The sequence below is a fragment of the Myotis yumanensis genome, unplaced genomic scaffold, assembly GCF_028538775.1.
Source record: "Myotis yumanensis isolate MYYU_CA2020_CCGP unplaced genomic scaffold, mMyoYum1.0.hap1 SCAF_3, whole genome shotgun sequence".
Classification (NCBI taxonomy): Eukaryota; Metazoa; Chordata; class Mammalia; order Chiroptera; family Vespertilionidae; genus Myotis; species Myotis yumanensis.
Window position 1 is genome coordinate 98,791,234 of NW_027223754.1, and position 22,071 is coordinate 98,813,304.

General features: G+C 38.3%; 1 protein-coding gene across 5 annotated transcripts in view; it reads left to right on the forward strand.

The window, feature by feature from the left end:
* The window catches only part of NBEA (neurobeachin), a 975,192-nt gene that overhangs the window by 172,646 nt on the left and 780,475 nt on the right, over positions 1-22,071 (forward strand). For all 5 annotated transcript variants that reach the window (XM_070409180.1, XM_070409183.1, XM_070409179.1 and 2 more), the window contains one exon: positions 13,711-13,819. In XM_070409180.1, the coding sequence (XP_070265281.1) occupies positions 13,711-13,819 (109 nt within the window). The remainder of the gene's footprint in view (positions 1-13,710; positions 13,820-22,071) is intronic.

A 22,071-nucleotide genomic window follows, 5' to 3' on the forward strand; every position in this document is an offset into this window, starting at 1 on the left:
GCTTTGTGTTGGGGATTGTATTACCCTCACTGTTTAGGTGACCCCTGACCTTTGTCGGGTCCTGCTCCAAGCACCCCACCTGGGGATCAGGAAAATAGTGCTTCTATTCCAATTGCTCTTGGTTTACAGGTAATATGCTCCTCAACCTGAGTCCAAGGGCAATGGGAGGAGAGTTTTGGGAGTGTATATTTTGGCAGTGCTCTGTGCTTCTATTTCTTTGTTTGAAATAACACCACCTGACAGTGGAGTATAGCAGGGCAGATCTCTGTGCTCTGTCAGCCATCTGCTGGCTCAGTCACTGTTAGCTCTGCTCACTGCTGGCCCTGCTAGACTGCCCCTGCAGCTCTCCTTTCCTCGGTGCTGAAGGAAGTGCCTGCTATTGCAGGCTTCCTCCCCTCTGCACACTGAGCCTTGAACTCCTCTTTCCAGGGCTGCATCTGTGAGCAGTCTGTGCTTTCCTTCCTTTTTGTCTCCCTGTTTATTCCTGGTTGCCCAGTTTTAGATTATTCAGTGGGTGGATCTCTGAAGTGTGCCTTTGTATTGAGCAGGGAATTCTTTGTTGAAATAAAGTTGCTTAATTTGTTGAAATTTCAGGGGGGAGGCAAAGGTTACCTCTCTTGCCTCCATTCCTCTGAAGTTATTTCCTATCATTATATTATTGTTAAAAATTGTATTTTTTAGAGCAGTTTAATGTTTGCAAATAAATTTTGCAAGGCTCTGCCATATACTCTCTCTCCCCACACATACATACTCTACCGCATTATCAACATCACTGACCAGAATTGTACTTTTTAATCAAGGTTTAAACTAAATTGATACATCATAGTCACTCAAAGTTGATACTTTGAGTTTACTCTGGGTATTGTGTATTCTCATGTGCATTGATTTTTGACAAAAGTCTAATGACATATATTAATCATTATAATGTTATGAAAAATATTTTCCCTGCCCTAAAAATCCTCTGTGCTTTGTCTGTTCATCCCACTCCCAGAAAGTACTGATCTTTTTATTATCTCCGTATATTTGCCTTTCCTACAATGTCATATAGTTGAAATCATACAGTAGGCAGCCTGGAGGTTATGGAGAGTGATGGGGTCTGAAGGTTCCAACACATTAATCACATGGTTGGCTCCAGTAGCAAGTAGGTCCCATTCTTAGGCAAGTTACAAAATTTATCTCATTAACATAACTAAATACAGCTATAATTGTTCTGATCACTTAGAAAATTTCAAGGACTTTAGGAGCTCTGTGCCAGAAATTGGGAAGAAGACCAAATGTATTTATTATAAGTCAATATCATATCACATTATAAATTTACCTATATGCATTGCTTTAATTTCATTCCACAAATTTGGTAAGTTGTGCTTTCATTTTCATTTCATTTAAAATATTTTTAATATCTCATGATTTCTTTTTTACCCAGGTGTAATTTTGAAGTGTGCTGTTTAATCTGTACTTCTTATGGGATGTTCTAGTTATCTGTTATTTCTACTTAATTCCACTATGATCTGAGTATAGATATTGTATGCTTTCTATTTTTTTTAATTTGTAAGATGTGATTTGTGATCCAGAAGGTGGTCTGTCTTAGTGAATGTTTCATGTGAGCTTGAGAGGAATGCTTATTTTGGTGCTGTTGAATGAAGTAGTGTATAGATGTCAGTTATCTCCAGTGGTTTGTTGGTATTATTGAGTTCAGCTATATCCTGATTTTCTGCCTTAGTGTATTTGTCCTTTTATTAGAGAGGAGTGTTGAAGTCTCTAACTATCATAGTGGATTCATTTCTTTCTCCTTGCAGTTATAGCAGTTTTTGCATCATCTGGTTTGATGCTCTTGCACCTAGAGAATTCTTATGTCTATTCAGAAAATTGACCCTTTTAACATCATGCAATGCTCTTCTTAATCTTTGTTAATTTTCCTTAATTTGAAGACTGTTCTGTCTGAACAGTTATTTTGAACAAACTTTATCAGATTACTTTAGATTAAAAAATAGAACTTTTTATTACTATTTCTTCAGTGTGCTTTCTTTATGTAGATCCAAGTTTCTTACCTATATTGTTTTCTTTCTCTTTAAAGAATTTCTGTTAACATTTTTACACAAGTCAGTTCTACTGGAAACAAATGTCCTCAATTTTTGTTTGGGAGTCTTTATTTCTTCTTCACTTTCAAAGGATAATTTTGCAGGGTACAGAAGTTGAGGTTGATGGGTTTTTTTTTCTTGAAGCTTTAAATATTTCACCCCATTCTCTTTTTGCTTGCATGGTTTCTGAGGAAAAGTTAGATGTCATTCTTCTTTTTGCTATATTTAAGTTGTCTTTTCCTTTTAGGAATTGTTTAACTTTGATTTTCTGTAATTTGAAAATGATATGTGTAGGTGTAGTTTTCATTTCCTTCCCTTTAAAAAAATTTAAAATTAAGATTTCCATATCTATGCTTGCATTGCCCCTTTGTTCTTTCATGCTATCTATTTTTATCATTCAGAACCCTTTGCATATTAATTATAGTTGTTTTAAATTCCAATTCTGCTAATTCCAACATCCCAGCCATATCTGGGTCTTATTCTTGATTTGTCTTTTTAAATTGGAAATTGCCTTCTAATTTTGCCTTGATAGTCAGACATGATGTACCTGGAAAAGGAATTGCTGTAAATAGGTCTTTAGAAATATGTTGGGGGAGGAAGCACTTTATAGTCCTTATGATTAGGGCGTGTTTTTGTTTGTTTGTTTGTTTTTGTTTTTTACTGTTTAAAGTATTACAAATAGTAGTACGTTTGTCTCCTTTCTCCCCCATAGACCTCCCCCCAACACCCCACACCCCCTGGCACATGCCCTCACCCCCCTAGTGTCTGTCCATTGGTTATGCTTATATGCATGCATGCAAGTCCTTTGGTTGATTTCTTACCCACCCCCCAACCTTCCACTGCCTTCCGCTGAAGTTTCAAAGTCTGTTTGATGCTTCTTTGTGTCTGTACCTATTTTTGTTCATTGGTTTATGATGTTCTTTATATTCCACAAATTAGTGAGATCATGTGATATTTATCTTTCCATGACTCGCCTATTTCGCTTAGCATAATGCTCTTCAGCTCCATCCATGCTGTTGCAAATGGTAAGAATTCCTTCTTTTTCACAGCAGCATAGTATTCCATCGTGTAGATGATGTGCCACGGTTTTCTAATCCATTCATTTGCTGATGGGCACTTAGGCTGTTTCCAAATCTTAGCTATTGTAAATTGTGCTGCTATGAACATATCGGTGCATATATCCTTTCTGATAGGTGTTTCTAGTTTCTTGGAATATATCCCTAGAAGTGGGATCTCTGGGTCAAAAGGGAGTCCCAGTTTTAGTTTTTTGAGGAAACTCCATACTATTCTCCACAGTGGTTGTACCAGTTTGCATTCCCACCAGCAGTGCACGAGGGTTCCTTTTTCTCCGCATCCTCGATAGCACTTGTCATTTGACAAAGGAGGCATGAACATACAATAGAGTCAAGACAGTCTTTTTAATAAATGGTGTTGGGAAAATTGGACAGATACATGAAAAAAATAAAACTAGACCACCAACTTACACCATACACAAAATAAACTCAAAATTGGATAAAGGATTTAAACAGAAAACCATAAAAATATTAGATGAATCTACAGGCTGCAAAATCTCAGACATATACCTAAGCAATATCTTAACTGATACAGCTCCTAGGGCAATGGAAACTAAAGAGAAAATAAACAAATGGGACTACATTAAAAAAAAAAGTTTCTGTACAGCAAAAGGAACCATCAAGAAAACAATAAGAAAGCCCACTGCATGGGAGAACATATTAGCCAATGTTATCACCAATAAGGGTTTAATCTCCAACATTTACAAGAAACTCATACAACTTAACAAAAGGAAGATAAACAGCCCAATCAAAAAATGGGCAATGGACCTAAATAGATACTTTTTGAAAGAGGACATAAGGAAGGCCAAGCAACGTATGAGAACATGCTCAAAGTCACTAATCATTTGAGAGATGCAAATCAAAATGACAATGCGGTACCAACTCACACCTGTCAGAATGGCTATCATCAACAAATCAACAAATGACAAGTGAAGGTCTACTCTTGCATGAATTTCGTGCATAGGGCCTCTAGTTGGTTTATAAAAAAACCATAAATTTCTGGGTGTTAATTTTGTATCCTGCTACTTTGCTGAATTCATTTATTAATTTTAGTAGTTTTTTGATGGAGTCTTTGGATTTTCTATGTATAATATCATGTCATCTGCGAATGATGATGATTTTACTTCTTCTTTTTCAATTTGGATGCCTTTTATTTCTCTTCTTTGTCTGATTGCCATGGCTAGCACTTCCAGGACTATGTCAAACAGGAGTGGTGAGAGTGGACATGCCTGTCTTGTTCTTATTCTTAGGGGAAATGGTTTTAGTTTTTGCCCATTGAGTATGATATTGGATGCAGGTTTGTCATATAAGGTTTTTATTATGTTGAGGTATGAGCCTTCTAATCCCACCTTGCTGAAAGTTTTTATCAAAAAAGGGTGTTGGATTTTGTCAAATGCTTTCTCTGCATCAATTGATATGATTATATGGACTTTATCTTTCAATTTGTTTATGTGATGTATCACCTTTATTGATTTGCGGATATTGTATGGTTCCTTGCATCCCTGGGTTAAATACCATGGTGTATGAACTTTCTGATGTACTGCTGGATCCAATTTGCTAGAATTTTGTTGAGAATTTTGGCATCTATGTTCATGAGGGATATTGGCCTATAATTCTCTTTCTTTGTGTTGTCTTTATCTAGTTTTGGGATAAGTGTAATGCTGGCTTTGTAGAAAGAGCTTGAGAGTGTTCCTTCCTCTTAAATTTTTTGGAATAGTCTGAGGAAGATAGGTTTAGTTCTTTGAATATTTGATAAAACTCCCCTGTGAAGCCATCTGGTCCGGGGCTTTTGTTTGTTGAAAGTTTTTTGATTACTGCTTCAATTTCCTCTATAGTTATCAGCTTATTCACATGTTTGATTTTCCTGATTGAGTTTTGGAAGATTGTATTTTTCTAGGAATATATCCTTTTCTTCTACATTAACCAGTTTGTTGGAATAGAGTTGCTCATAGCATATTTTTTACGATACTTCATATTTGTGGGGTCTGTTGTTATTTTGATTCATTCTTTTCTGATTTTATTTGGGTCCTCTCTCTTTGCTTCATGGTGAGCCTGGCTAGAGGTTCATCAATCTTGTTTATACTTTCAAAGAACCAGTTCTTGGTTTCATTGATCTTTTTTTGGTCCCTATGTCATTTATTTCCCCTCTGATCTTTATTATTTCCTTCTGCTCTGGGTTTTTCTTATTGCTCTCTTTGTAATTCTTCAAATTGCAGTGTTAGATGGTTTATTACAAGTTTTTCTTGTTTTTTGAGGTAGGTCTGTAGAGCTATGAACTTCCCTCTCAAGACTGCTTTCACTGTGTCCCATAGGTTTTGGATTGTTGTGTTTTCATTGTCATTTGTGGCCATGATGCTTTTTATTTCTTCTTTGGTCTCTTTGGTAACCCAATCATTGTTTAATGGCATGCTATTTAACCTCCAAGTGTTTGAATTTTTGTGATTATTTTTATTGTAGTTTTTCTGTACTAATAATAGCTTAGGTGGTCCTCACGCCCTCGTGTACAAGGCCATCACAAGATGGCTGTGCACACAGTGGGGGCGGGGCCCAGAGTCCTCTCTGCATGGTGAGGCGTGGGGTCCCGTGGCTCCACTCGATGTGGAAGAGACTAGTCCCAGCAGAGGAGGCGGGTTGTGGCAGGGGTGGGCAGTTGTGAGTGATCAGGCTGGCAGGGGAGGGCAGTTGGGGGTGATTGGGCGGCAGGAGAGGGCAGTTGGGAGCGATCGGGTCAGCAGGGGAGCAGTTAGCCGTCAATCCGGCTGTCAGGGGAGTGGTTATGGGGCGATCAGGCTGGCAGGCAGAAGCAGTTAGGGGCAATCAGGAAGGCAGGCAGTTTATTATAAAGTTAAATATACACTTATTTTATTCAACCTTTCTACTCCTGGAATTGTGCTCATGAGAAATGAATGAAAACTGTGTTCACACAAAACCCCTTTTGTGAATGTTTATAGTAGTCCTATTCATAATTGCTATTAACATATATAATTCAAATGTACACAAATTGTTGCAATCCATTCATACAATGGTATTATATTGAATAGTTAAAAGGAATAAACTCTTGATGTATGCAACTACTTGGGTGAATCTCAAAGGCAGTATGTTGAGGTCAATGACATACTCAGATCATATATTGTATGATTCCATTTATATGAAAATCATGAGAAGTCAAAAGTATAATGATGGATAAGAGGTAAGTCCTTACCTAAGGTTACTGGTGTTGGGAGACTGTGGCTTATAAAGATGTAAAGGGATAGGATAAATGAGTATTTTTGATATGATGTAACTGGTATCTATCTATCTTGATTTTAGTGAGATTATACAAATCTATATATCTAACATTCTCAGAACTCTACATATACACATAAAATAAAGAGGTCAATTTTACTCTATAGATCACTTAAAAAAGATAATTAATGATAAACAGAATAGAAAATTATTGGGCCTACGGGGTGGGCAAAAGTGCGTTTACAGTTGTTCATATGGAAAATAATTCAATGATAAATAACAATATAAGAATGAACTCTGCATTTCCCATACTCACAACTGTAAACCTACTTTTGCCATACCATATACGTAGAGTCAAATAATTATTTCAGCTTTCTGTGTAATCAGCTGTTTAAACATTTTTTCCTTTATTTTGTAATTTCAGCACATCTAGGGTATATTTTTAATTCTGCTTTTGTTAAATAGGCTGAGGGTTGGCTGAAAGTAAAGCCAGCACCTGATAAAGCACTGACCAGTTGGCTTCCGTGCAGTAGCATGCTTTCATCATGAAGGGCATTACATATATAGTTAAGATTAACACATGTAACACATGTGTAGTTATAATCTTCCTATTTTTTCTTTGAAATTTAGTTTTTCTTTAAGTGTAGGAAGTTACAGCATCAAATTTCTAAAGTATTCATGTATTATTATAGTGGTGCTGCTACTTGTTACATGTCCAGGAAAGTCTTCATAAATAGACTAGGGCATTTACTAGTAGAGCATTGAAGTGGCAGTGTGTCACTTGAGGTTAAATTGCAAACTGTTAGGTTTTGAGAGTTTTTTTGTTTTGTTTTGTTTTACATTAGAGCCTTTTCAGTTAATATCTATCAGCCATTTTATAGATATTACTAGAGGCCCGGTGCACAAAAATTTGTTCACTGGCGGGGGGGCTCTGTCCCTCAGCCCCACTTGTGCCCTCTCACAGTCGGGACCCCTCGAGAGATAACGACCTGCTGGCTTAGGCCTGCTCCTGGGTGGCAGAGGGCAGGCCCAATCCCTAGGTGCAGCCCCTGGTTGGGCTAAGAGCAGGGCCGATTGGGGAGTTGGGGCGCCGCCCCATCATGCACAGAGCAGGGCGGATCGGGAGGTTGCGATGCCACCCCCAGTCATGCTCAGGGTAGGGCCGATCAGGGGGTTGGGGAGCTCCCCCCATCACACACAGAGCAGGGTGGATCAGGGGGTTGGGGAGCTCCCCCCTGTCACGCACAGAGTAGGGCCGATAGGGGAGTTGGGGCACTGACCCCTGTCACACACAGTGCAGGGCGGATCCGGGGGTTGGGGCGCCGCCCCCTGTCACCCACAGAGCAGGGCAGATCAGGGGGTTGGGGTGCCGCTGCTGTCACACTCAGGGCAGGGCCGATGGGGAGGTTGCGGCTCTACCCCGTCACACACAGAGCAGGGCCCATGGTGGGGTTGGGGCGCCTTCCCCTGTCACACACAGAGCAGGGCCAATCAGGGAGTTGGGGAGCTCCCCCCTATCAGGCACAGAGCAGGGCTAATCAGGGGGTTGGGGTGCCTTCCCCTGTCAGGAAAAGAGCAGGGCGGATAGGGAGGTTGTGGCCCTGCCCCCTGTCATACACAGAGCCGCAGGGCGATCAGGGGGTTTGGGCGCTGCCCCCTGTCACGCTGCTCCAGGGGCCAGGAGGCCTTGTGGCTCTGCTAATCCCGGTTCCAGGAGGCCTCACGGCTCCTCTGATTCCGGTGCCAGGAGTCCTCGCGGCTCCGCTGATCCTGGTGCTGGGAGGCATATTACCCTTTTACTATATAGGATAGAGGCCTGGTGCATGGGTGGGGGCCGGCTGGTTTGCCCTGAAGGGTGTCCCGGATCAGGGTGGGGGTCCCGCTTGGGTGCCTGGCCAGCCTGGATGACGGGTTGATGGCTGTTTGCAGCTGGTCACACCCCCTTCAGGGTGGGGGTCCCCATATGGGTGCCTGGCCAGTCTGGGTGAGGGGCTGAGGGCCGTTTTCAGGCTGGCGGGTGACTGAACCTCCCAACCTCTCCTTTTTTCTTTTTAATTCTGGGATTTATTTACCTTCTACAGCTGTCACTGGAGCTGAGAGCCAGCTTTAGCTCTGAGGCCAGCTCCAGCTTGAGGCCTCCACTGCTATAAGCAGGGATCTGGGTTTGTTTGGGTTCTATAATTGTAACACTGATTCGGTCCTGCTCACTCCAGCTCTGATGGCTGAAAGCAGGTTTCTGGAGTTTTGTTTAGCTTCTATATTTGCAACGTTTCTTAGAGAGCATCTCAGAGGCCAGCAAGGCAGGCGGGGAACCAGGCGGGGAACCTTGGCTTCCTCCGTCACTGGAGCAAGCAAGCCTCCTGTTCACTTCAGCTGCCTGGCAGCCAGCCGCCATCTTGGCTGGCAGTTAATTTGCATATCTCGCTGATTAGCCAATGGGAAGGGTAGCGAAGTTATGGTTAATTACCATGTTTCTCTTTTATTAGATAGGATGAACGGAACTGATCAAGAGACTCTTGTTCTCAAACTATGTAAATACTGATAGATATTATGTAATAACACATTATGTCATAATGAATTTATAATTAATTCATTTACATGATCAAATTTTTAAATTTTGTTCCTTTGATAAGACAAATTATTATACCTTTCAATCACACTTTAATAAACTTTGATGTTTTTTGGCTATGAATATATTTTGTCAGAAATAAAATAGGCTAATGAAATATAAAATCAAAGTTTGTTCCCAAAAAGGTAAAAATGTGTTACAGCTTGACAAACTTTTAATAGAGCCTTTCAAGAATGCTCTTAAATAGCCATGATAGTGGCAGCAATTGAATGGCTGCCTGTCTCATAGCAGGTTGAAAGAAAAGAGAGAGATTACAGAGGAGAGGTTTCATGGTGAAGTGCAGGCTCAGTGATTTCATGTGCTACCCAGTGTATTCCATCCATCCTTACATTTTATTGTGCTGCATTTCACGATAAATGTATTTTACTTAATTTAGCGTATATCTCCACTTGTTGTCTTATTTGATGAATGTAAGTTTGTGTACCAGGATTCATTGCATATGTAGGCAGGTAGGCAATGGTCTTTTGAGATAGCATCTTCAGGAATCTATTGTCTAAAAGTGACAGCTAAATATACCTGGAGTTGGAAACTTTTGGTTTGGGCGTTTCTAATTTTGAACTGTGAAAAAATTTAACTCTTCTAACTTACTGTGAGATTTTTTTGTGTGTGTATGTTGCTGGATATTGTGTTGAGTGTAAAATTGTCTTGAGTTGGACTTGAGTTGATTTCTTTTACAGTTTTATTCTTGCTATGATCACTCTCATCTCCAAAGAGTTTGTAGTGGAAAAAAACTAGCATTAAAACTATAGTATTAGATATTTTATATAAGTTTAATTATCTTTTGCAAGATTTCAATCTATTTCAATACTAAAGTAAGCTACCTAAGACATGAAACTTTATGAAAAAGCCAAAAGACTCTCCCTCCCCTTACTGGCGCCTTAAATCTTATTAGGACTTAATCTACTTCTGAATTTATTCTGACAGTTACTTTGCTTGTAGTGAGTGTTTTTTAAAGATTAAAAAAAAATTTTTATAAAGGAATGTGTTGAATTTCTGAATGAATATAGAATATTTTATTTTAACACTATTAATTCCATTCTTAATATATTTAAACAACTCATCAAATTGAGGTACTTGCTTGTACAAAGCAAATTGAAAAGTGATTTTCTATATTCTAAGAACCGCTTTTGAACTGAACTTAGGTTATATATTTAATATTAATCATTTCAGTAATAAAGTAGGTCTACCTTTATGATATATTTTATCTTTAAATAATAAAGTACCTCAAATAATAAAATAATATTAAAATCAAGTAAAAATCTATAGTTATATAAATTTTAATGGAACCTAAATATAGTCATATTTTTTATTAGAAACAGAATTTAGTTATATTTTTACATAGTTATTAAAATTATTTGGTGTTAATGGACCAAGACGTGTGTGTGTGTGTGTGTGTGTGTGTGTGTGTGTGTTTTAAGATAATATGGGCCAGAAAGCTCTGGACATTTTAATAAACATAGTAAGTTGTTAAATGTATTATACTATTTTTTCAATTTTCCTAAGGTCTAGACCTTTATAAGTATATCACTTGAAATAAATATTATTTCCTAGATTACTTGAAGCTTATTAAAAATTGGAAGATTGTTATTATTTTTAAGATATAACCCTAAAAATATTTAGTGTCATTTTCCATTAAAGGAGACAGAATTAAAAACCCATTAACTGTTTCTGAAGTGGAATTGCTACGTACAGAACATCTGTTACAATGTCTTTTGAAAAGTTTAGCAGTTTTACCTTATGAGATAAAAATCAGAGTACTTTTTATCTATAAAGTAAAAAAATTCTGTGAACATCTCTTTCTAGCAATTGCTACACTTTTCAAGAGATTTTCTCGTTTTGGCTGACACAGATACTTACTTTTGACTTATCCTATATATTTAGATCCTCTACAGTTGAACTGATGTGTCTAGACAGGAAGTGGTATGTAGGAGATATAGGAATGGGCTGAAGTATCCTTTATATTTGCCTTTGTATCTAGGGGAGTTGGAAATAGGCAAGAATGGAGAGAAATTTTGTATGGCAGTACACAGAATTTTGCAAGTTTATTGTGAGCCCTGCAGCAATCCGATGCATTTTAGTTACTGGTAAGTTTGTTAAATTATGTTTGAAAATGTACCTCTTCGAAGATGGCCATCTCTTTACTATTACATCTACCATGTCAAATATATCTATTTTAAAGATTTAAAAAAGATATGGTATTGCTATTGCATTGGGTCTTAGGTATAAATGAATAATACCTTTGTTAGTGAATGAATTTGACTTTTCAATTTTTGTCATAGTTAAAATTGAAGTGAGATTAATATTATATGGGTATTATATCATGTGTTAAGATTTTGGAAAAATAAAATTAATATTTCTGGTTTTGTAATGAATCTCTAGTGTGTTTAGAAGTCTTGAGTTAATTCATTAGATGTTTGAGAAAGTTGTCTTTCTGACATAAAAGAATAAGAAAATCTATGGCATCCTTTTAATTTTATATGGGTCTACACAGGAGGAAGATTTATCATAAGAAATACTTTATGCATTTTTTTATGGACCATAGGGACCATAGTGATGCTTTTCTGGTCTTTTTGGCAGTGCTGATGTTTAGGAATCCTAGTCATCGTCCTCTCTAAATCACTAACTCAGATGTAGGTTAAAATTCCATGAACAGATTAGGAAATTGTGTGATCTCTATGCAATCGCTGTCTTCATTCTTTTCAAACATGTAGGCAGAAGTACTATGTATAATAGTACTTAAGCAGTTATTTGTGAAGTGGCTTTGACTATTGATACAATTCATTTAAAATGGACTAGATTGCTTTTAATAGCTGTTCTTTTTTTTACAGAAACATTTAAAAAATCCCAAGGAATTCTTTGGGAGTTGTGTTTTTCTTGTAAATATCTACCTTTGGTTTTTAGGACAGAGTAAAACAATATCATTGATTTGTAATACTAGTATACTTGTTTTTGTGGTTTAAAGATACAGGGCCAAATAATGTAATAGAATTTTAATTTCCTGTAATGAAGTACTTTGTTTTCAAATGTACTATATATTTTTTTCTAGCTGAAATCTGTTAATCTGTTGATTTTTACAATAATGATAATTTTTGTTAATTATTTTTATGAGAATACTTTTCTAATTTGAACAAGTATAACCTCACTGTTAGAGAAAAGTATTGTTTGTAATTTTTATTGAAATCAGAAGAGCAACCCTCAGGTAGGTCAGGTAAGTGCCCATGACGCTCAAAACCCTGAACCCTGCCGGCTAGGGCTCTCTGGATTTTTTTTACAAAAGTATTTTTTTTAAATAACTCCAGAGAATATAATAACTTTAGATTATTTAGGGGCCTTAGTAATTTTCAAGTTTTCCTCATTACCAGATTTTCTTAATTTCTTTTAGGAATGAGTACTTGTGTATTAAAATATATTTAGAAATTTGAGGCTTTACCCATGCTTGTGAATATAAATAGGGAATTTAGGGTCCTTGTAAAGCACTTTAAATAGATATTTTTTTAATGGGTGGTAAAGTCTGGCTTATAGTCATTTATTGCTATAAACTATGGTAACATATAACTAGAAATACTGTCATGTATGAATGCTGCTGTTTGAAAATTGTTCTATGTAACTTTCTGAAGTAATATATTACCACAGCTTAATTAATTGCAATACTTTGTTTTTCTTTTGTTCCTTCATTCAGTTACCACATCAAGTGTTTTATGTTTGTCTGGCACATATCTTTATGTGCTTTTATATGTTGTATATACATTGTGTTATTGTCACTTTTCATTTTAATATTACATAAATCATTTCTTTTCTCTGCTCTCATGAACTTTCCTGAGGGCATTTAGGGACATAAGTAACATGTTTCATATGTCTCCAGATATATATTTTTTATTGACCCTTACCCAGAAGTGAGGATATTTTTTCCATTGATTTTTTTTTTTAGAGAGAGTGGAAGGGAGGGTGAGGGATGAGAGAGAGAGAGAAAGAGAGAGAGAGAGAGAGAGAGAGAGAGAAACATCAGTGTGAGAGACACATCCATTGGTTGGTTGCCTCCGGCATGCACCCTGCCTGAGGAGAGGAGTGGGGGATGGGGGAGTGGGGATTTGGGGAGGGGTTAAACCTGCAACCCCCAGGTAGGTCAGGTAGGTGCTCATGAACAGTAGTTGAACCTGTGATCCTCTAGTGTACAAGCTGACGCTCTAACCACTGAACCCTGCTGGCCAGGGCTCTCTGGATATCTTTAAAAAAAGTAATAAAAATAGGTCTAAATGAAAGGTTTATATAAAAAGTCAGTGTGTTCTTCCAAAACAATCTTGTATACCTATTTAAAATTCTCTAAGATAACATGTTCTTTAAAGAAATATTATGATAAAGTCTTTATTATGATGGTGACATTTTGGGGTGTGTTTCTTATGTTAAATTTGCTTGAAACAGGGAATACATATGTGTATAGGTAAACTTAGATGTTTTGCCTTGGAACATAAAAAAATCTACACAGTTATTTGTTGATTTATGATATTTAATTTTAAATAGATGAAACTAGTTTTCTCATGTTTGTAAGAAATATATTATTGCGTAAATAAGGTATAATAGTCATTGTCAGCAAAACAGATTTGATTTAAACATGGTTATCTTTTGTCATAAAAATATTGAAATTGAACACTATTTATAATCAATAGTTGATGGTTATATAATGAAATTATCTGTACTTTACATGCAGTGCTACTCTTTTGGCTTTCCTGGTTGAACTGCTTAAAAGTTCGGTAGCCATGCAAGAACAGATGCTGGGTGGAAAAGGCTTTTTAGTCATTGGCTACTTACTTGAAAAGGTAAGTGATATGTAATGATGATTTCATTGTGTAGCCTTCAAAGATGGACAACTGACAATCACTAATTATAGTTTTTCTATAGTTTCCTTTTCCATTAACTGTTCAGAGGCTATATTTTAGGCTAATTCATAAACATTTTATATTATACACCTAGATTTAAGAGTAGACATTGAACTAAATTGGGTTAGAAATTTATATAATTAAGAAATTCTGGAGTAACGAAGATGGCGGCGATATAGGCAGACGCGTCCCAGGTCTTGTCCCGGAGCAAACGGAGTAAGCAGCTGAAACTAATAACACCCACCCCGAATTGGCAAATTTACTCAGCTGGTGAGACGGTTTGCAGCCGGGAAGGGCAGACCTCCCCTGGAAAGGTTAAAAACCAGGGATCTGGGCAGGAAAGTTTGCCAGACCTGAGCCCAGAGGGTCGGAGGGAGACCGCATGGCAGACAGCCGCGTCTCTTGGGACAGACACAGACCCTGACCAGGGTAAGGAGTTCCGCGGGTTTGTTGGCGCCAGGAGATTTGAGATTTGGATTTTGTGATTGCGGAGAACTGAGACTAAAGGGGGCATCCTGAGGAACTGATCAGACCATGCAGTGCCCATAAGAGAGGAGCGTTTCCCAGACCATGCAGTGCTGGTAAGAGAGGAGCGTTTCCCAGACCGGTAAGAGAGGAGCATTTCCGCGGCCGGCCGGCGTTTGTCTGTTTCTTTGTTTTCACTGAACCCTGCTCATAGGACAGTTCGGATACAGACACTCACCTGTGCTGAAGAGAGGGTGAAGGTGCAGACGAGGGGAATCTGGGGAGAGGCTGAGGAAAGAGGGGGAGCCGGAGGAGGTGGCAGCGAATTGAGTGCTGAGACACCCCTGGGCCCAGGACTGGGGCAGCCATTCCTCCAGAGGGTGGAATTCCTCCCCCCAGCCCCCCAGGCAAGGAGCACAGCCACACCCAGATTCCACCCTGTATGAGATAAAGGACTAAAACAAGCTGATTAGTCCCTGGGAGTTACCAGGGTCTGGCCTATAGAGGGGTTTTCAGTCCCACCAACAACACAGAGCAGGGTAAGGATTAAAAAAGGATAGAGAAGCTGTATAGCCTCAGAGGCCAACCCAAAAACACTGCCACCCAGAGGCTGAGCCACAAACTGACTCTTAGGGGAATACAAATTAAGGCAGACTGGATCATAAATACCGCCTGCTTTAAAATCAGGACTGTGATTTACAACACGGAGGAACAGTGTAATGCAGGCAAATTCAACACTCTCCTAAATACCTGGCAGGACTAAGGCGAACCAGGCTGAAGAGTAGAAGAACCGAAAGACCATCACTACTGCAAATTTTTTCTTTTTCTTTTTCTTTTTAATTTTTTCACCTTTTTACTAAGAAACCAATTTTTTTTTCTCTTTTTCTTCTTTTTCCATCACCTGATTTTACCCTTTCAATTACCACATTTTTATTTTTAACCAGTATTATTACTGCTACCATTTTACCATTTTTTAAAGTGCCATTTTATTTTCTCTTTATTTTCTTTTGGGATTAGTGTTCTCCATTCTATTTTCATCGTTCCTTTAGCATTAATTTTCCCTATCTCAATTTCACCTCTTTGCTAAAACCCTCTTCCTTACTTTTCCCCTTTTGGTGTCCTGTTACTCTTACCCTATTCCTGCTCCAGACTTTCCCAATTCCCTCTTTTTACCCCCTGTCTAATTCCACCCTACTTATATATCCTATTTCCAATCTACTGCTCTAAATCCTTATACACCTATTCTTTATCCTTCTTCACTTTCCAAACATTTTTTTCTCTCTTATATTTCTATTGTTTTCTTGATTGTTGAATATATTGGGCTTTTTTTTTTTTTTTTTTTATTTGTTTGTTTGTTTTGTTTTGTGTTTTTTCTTCTTTTTTAGGACTGGTTGTGAGGTTGTTTTTCTTTTTCTTTTTCTTTTTCTTTTTTTCTTTTTTTTTCTGCTGGTTTTTCCCTTCCCTCCCCCACCCCACCCCGGTTATTTTTGTGCTTCTGTTTTCCCTTACCCCTCTGGATATTATTGGTGGTTTATAGTTTGCATTCATCTCCAGGGATCTGTTGCTGGAATTTGTTGAGATTAGTGGCAGTTCTATTGGAGTTTGCTCCTCATACCAATAGTCTCTTCCCCGCTTCTACTTCATTCTCTTTTTTAGCTCTCTTTTTTTCCCCCCTCTTTTTTCCCAATTCTATTTTTGCACTCCTTTTTTGTTTGTTTTTTTCTTATTTTTCTTTTCTGTTCTCTCTTTTATCTTCTTCTCTTCTTTCTCCCTTATCCCCTAATTCTCTTAATTCGGGTGGTCACCTTTATTTGGGGTTATTAATATTGTGAATATACTTGTGTTCAGTGCCTGGTACGTTGTGCCTTGCTCTGTTGTATTTTGTGCCTTTAAATCAACGCAGCAGATCCAAGCAACAGCAGCCCCCTGATCACCACAGCCTCCTGATCACCACAGCCTCCTGATCACCACACCCTCTGTCTGTGGAACAGCAGCTGTACGTGAAGCCTCCCCCCACCAGCCAGAAGAGCCAACACAGCTGTGAACAACACCCACCAGAGGAGCTGCTGCCAACTGGAAAGCAGCTGCTACCGCAACCGTCTGAGCAGCAACCACAACCCAAGGAGCCCCTGCCACCCAGGGAGCAGCCACTGAACATCTCAACATCTACATATGTCAGCGAGATCAAACATGGGTAGGCAAAGAAACCCCCAAAGGAAAGAAAAGGAGGACTCGCCAGAAAAGCAGCTAAGTGAGACAGAGATATGCAACATGACGGAAAAAGAATTCAGAATAAGGTTCCTAGAGTACATGCACCAGATGTTCAAGAAGCAAGAAGAAACAGATGAAAAACTCAACTACTTATGCAAGAAGCTAGAAGAAACAGATGAAAAAATCAACAACTTAAGTAAGTCCCAAGAAGAAATGAAGAGTGACAAGTCCCAAGAAGAAATGAAGAGTGACATAGCTTCAATAAAAAACTCCATTGAAAGTATCAACAGTAGACTGGGAGAAGTGGAGGACCGAATTAGTGAATTAGAAGACAAGGAAGCAAAACACACTCAAACTGTACGGCAAATGGAGAAAAAAATTAAAAGACAGGAGGAGAGCCTAAGGGAGCTTTGGGACAACATGAAACGAAACAACATACGAATAATAGGGGTGCCAGAACAACAGAAAGATGAACATGGATTAGAAAACCTATTCGAAGAAATAATATCAGAAAACTTCCCTGAGGTGGGGAAGAAAAAAGTCACACAAGCCCAGAGAGTCCCAAACAAGGTGAACCCGAAAAGACCCACACCAAGACACATCATAATTACCATGGCAAATGTTCAGGATAAAGAGAGAATCTTACAGGCTGCAAAAGAGAGACGGAAAGTAACGTACAAGGGATCTCCCATTAGATTATCAAATGATTTCTCAACAGAAACACATCAGGCCAGAAAAGAATGGACGGAAATCTACAAAGTGATGCAAAGCAAAGGACTGAATCCAAGAATACTCTATCCAGCAAGGCTATCATTCAAAATTGAAGGGGAAATAAGAAGCTTCACAGACAAAAAAGGGCTAAGGGAGTTTATCACCACCAAGCCAGCCATGCAAGAAATGCTAAAGGGACTGGTGTAAAAAGAAGAAATATCAAGCTCAGAAAGAAAACAGCCACACACACACACACAAAAAGAAATGGCTACAAACAAGTACCTTTCAATAATAACTTTAAATGTAAATGGACTAAATGCTCCAACCAAAAGACATCGAGTGGCTGAATGGATAAAAAAACATGACCCAAACATCTGCTGTCTACAAGAGACCCACCTCATTAGAAGGGACTCACACAGACTGAAAGTGAAGGGATGGAAAAATATCTTTCAGGCAAATGGAAAGGAAAAGAAAGCTGGGGTAGCAATACTTATATCTGACAAAATACATCTCAAAGTGAAGGCCATAACCAGAGATAAGGAAGGCCACTTCATAATACTACAGGGATCAATACAACAAGAAGATATAACCCTGGTAAACATATATGCACCCAATGCAGGAGCACCCACATACATAAGAAAAATTCTGGAAGATATCAGGGGAGAGATCGACAACAATACAATCATAGTAGGGGACTTTAATACACCACTGACATCACTGGATAAATCCGCTAGACAAAAACTCAGCAAAGAAACAGCAATCCTAAATGACTCACTAGATCAGATGGACTTAATTGACATCTTCAGAACACTTCACCCCACAGCTGCGGAATATACATTCCTCTCAGGTGCTCATGGGACATATTCAAAAATAGACCACATATTGGGTCACAAGCAAAGTCTCCACAAATTCAAGAAGATTGAAATCATAAAAAGCTTCTTCGCAGACCACGATGGCATAATGTTAGAAATAAACTACAATAAAAACAACCCAAAATACTCAAACACTTGGAAGCTGAATAGCATGTTATTAAATATTGATTGGGTTACCGATGACATCAAAGAAGAAATTAAAAACATCCTGGACACTAATGACAATGAAAACACAACAATCCAAAACCTCTGGGACACAATGAAAGCAGTCCTGAGAGGAAAGTTTATAGCTCTACAGGCCTATCTCAAAAAACAAGAAAAAATGGTAGTCAATCATCTCACTCTACAACTCAAAGAATTAGAAAGAGAGCAACAAGAAAACCCCAGAGTGAGCAGAAGGAAGGAGATAATAAAGATTAGAGCAGAAATCAATGAAATAGAGACCAAAAAAACAATACAGAAAATCAATGAAACCAAGAGCTGGTTCTTTGAAAGGATAAACAAGATTGACAAACCCCTAGCCAGGCTCACCAAGAAGCAAAGAGAGAGGTCCCAAATAAACCAAATCAGAAATGATAGAGGCGAAATAACAACAGACCCCACAGAAATACAAATGATTGTTAAACAATACTATGGGCAACTCTACTCCAACAAACTAGACAACCTGGAGGAAATGGACAAATTCCTAGAAAAATACAACATTCCAAAACTCAATCAGGAAGAATCTAAAAACCTCAATAGGCCAATAACTATGGAAGAAATTGAAGCAGTCATCAGAAAGCTTCCAGCAAACAAAAGCCCAGGGCCAGACGTCTTCACAGGGGAGTTCTACCAAACATTCAAGGAAGAACTAAAACCTACCCTCCTCAGACTACTACAAAAAATTCAAGAGGAAGGAACGCTTCCAAGCTCATTCTATGAAGCCAGCATCACCCTAATACCAAAACCAGGTAAAGACATCACAATGAAAGAGAATTACAGGCCAATATCCCTCATGAACATAGATGCCAAAATCCTCAACAAAATCTTAGCAAATCGGATCCAGCAGTACATCAGAAGGATCATACACCATGACCAAGTAGGATTTATCCCAGAGATGCAAGGATGGTACAACATCCGTAAATCAATAAATGTGATACATCACATAAACAAATTGAAAGAAAAAAACCACATGGTCATATCAATTGATGCAGAAAAAGCATTCGACAAAATACAACACCCATTTTTGATAAAAACTCTCAGAAAGGTGGGAATAGAAGGATCATACCTCAACATAATAAAAGCCATATATGACAGGCCCACAGCCAACATCATACTCAATGGACAAAAACTAACACCATTTCCCCTAAGAACAGGAACAAGACAGGGATGCCCACTCTCACCACTCCTGTTCAACATAGTACTGGAAGTATTAGCCATTGCAATTAGGCAAGAAGAAGAAATAAAAGGCATCCAAATTGGAAAAGAGGAAGTAAAACTGTCCTTATTTGCAGATGACATGATATTATACATACAAAACCCTAGAGACTCCATCAAAAAACTACTAGACTTAATACATGAATTTGGCAATGTAGCAGGATACAAAATTAACCCCAAGAAATCTGAGGCATTTCTATACACCAATAGTGAACTTTCAGAAAGGGAGATCAGAAAAACAATCCCATTTACCATCGCACCAAAAAAATTAAGATTCCTAGGAATAAACTTAACTGAAGAGGTTAAAGACCTCTACTCAGAAAACTACAGGACGTTGAAAAAAGAGATAGAGGAAGACATAAACAGATGGAAGAACATACCATGTTCTTGGATTGGTAGAATCAACATCATTAAAATGTCCATACTACCCAAAGCAATCTATACATTCAACGCACTTCCCATTAAAATACCAATGGCCTTCTTCAAAGATCTAGAACGAACTCTCCAAAAATTCATCTGGAATAAAAAAAGACCCCGAATAGCTGCAACGATCCTGAGAAAGAACAAAGTAGGTGGGATCTCAATGCCAGATATCAAGCTGTATTACAAAGCCACTGTTCTCAAAACTGCCTGGTACTGGCACAAGAACAGACATATAGATCAGTGGAATAGAATAGAGAGTCCAGAAATTAGCCCGAACCAATATGCTCAATTAATTTTTGATAAAGGAGGCATGAACATACAATGGAGCCAAGATAGTCTCTTCAATAAATGGTGTTGGGAAAATTGGACAGACATATGCAAGAAAATGAAACTAGAGCACCAACTTACACCATACACAAGAATAAACTCAAAATGGATAAAGGACTTAAATGTACGACAGGAAACCATAAAAATTCTAGAAGAATACAAAGGCAACAAAATCTCAGACATATGCCAAAACAATTTCTTCACTGATACAGCTCCTAGGGCAGTTGAAACTAAAGAGAAAATGAACAAATGGGACTACATCAAAATAAAAAGCTTCTGCACAGCAAAAGAAACCATCAACAAAACAACAAGAAAACCCACCTCGTGGGAAAACATATTTGCCAACGTCATATCTGATAAGGGCTTAATCTCCAAAATTTATAGGGAACTCATACAACTTAACAAAAAGAAGATAAACAATCCAATCAAAAAATGGGCAAAGGATCTAAATAGACACCTTTCAAAAGAGGACATTCAGAAAGCCAAGAGACATATGAAAACATGCTCAAAGTCACTAATCATCTGAGAGATGCAAATCAAAACAACAATGAGGTACCATCTCACACCTGTCAGAATGGCCATCATCAACAAATCAACAAACGACAAGTGCTGGAGAGGATGTGGAGAAAAAGGAACACTTGTGCACTGCTGGTGGGAATGCAGACTGGTGCAGCCACTATGGAAGGCAGTATGGAGGTTCCTCAAAAAATTGGAAATGGAACTCCCATTTGACACTGTGATCCCACTTCTTGGAATATATCCCAAGAAACCAGAAACACCAATCAGAAAGGATATATGCACCCAGATGTTCATAGCAGCACAATTCACCATAGCTAAGATCTGGAAACAGCCTAAGTGCCCATCAGTAGATGAATGGATTGGAAAACTGTGGTACATCTACACGATGGAATACTATGCTGCTGTTAAAAAGAAGGAACTCCTACCATTTGCAACATCATGGATGGAACTGGAGAGCATTATGCTAAGTGAAACAAGCCAGTCAATGAAGGAAAAATACCACATGATCTCACTCATTCATGGATAATAAAGACCATTACAAACTTTTGAACAATAATAGATACAGAGGCAGAGCTGCCTCAAACTGATTGTCAAACTGCAGTGGGAAGGCCAGAGAGAGTTGGGGGGCAGGAGGGAGGGGAGTAAGAGATCAACCGAAGGACTTGTATGCATGCATATAAGCATAACTAATGGACATAAGACACTGGGGGGTAAGGGAGGGTAGGGGTTTGTCAAGGGCGGGGGGGAAAAAAGGACACTTATGTAATACCCTTTGTAATACTTTAAGCGAAAAATAAAAAGAAAAAAAGAAATTCTGAGTGAAAATAGAAACTAAAAAAAAAATATTTCACCTGCTTTTCTTCAAAGTTATAAATTTGTTCTTAATTCTTTTTTAATTATGGAAAACTGTTTCCTATATCTCGAGTATTGATAATTGCCTAGATTTATCTGAAATTACATTTTACATGAATGAGAATCTATAAAATGCCTTTGCCACATAACTGCACATGACACAGTAACTATCAGGAACTACCCCTTACATAAACTTGTCATTTATTTACTAATGTTTTATCAGCATAATTTTAAAGAGCTTTTTTTTTTTTAATCCTCCCTCACCCAAGGATATTTTTCCATTGATAATCAGAGAGAGTGGAAGAGAGAGGGAAAGACAGACAGAAACATTGATGTGAGAGAGAGACATCGATTAGTTCCCCCTGCATGAGCCCTGACCAGGGCCCGAGCCAGGGA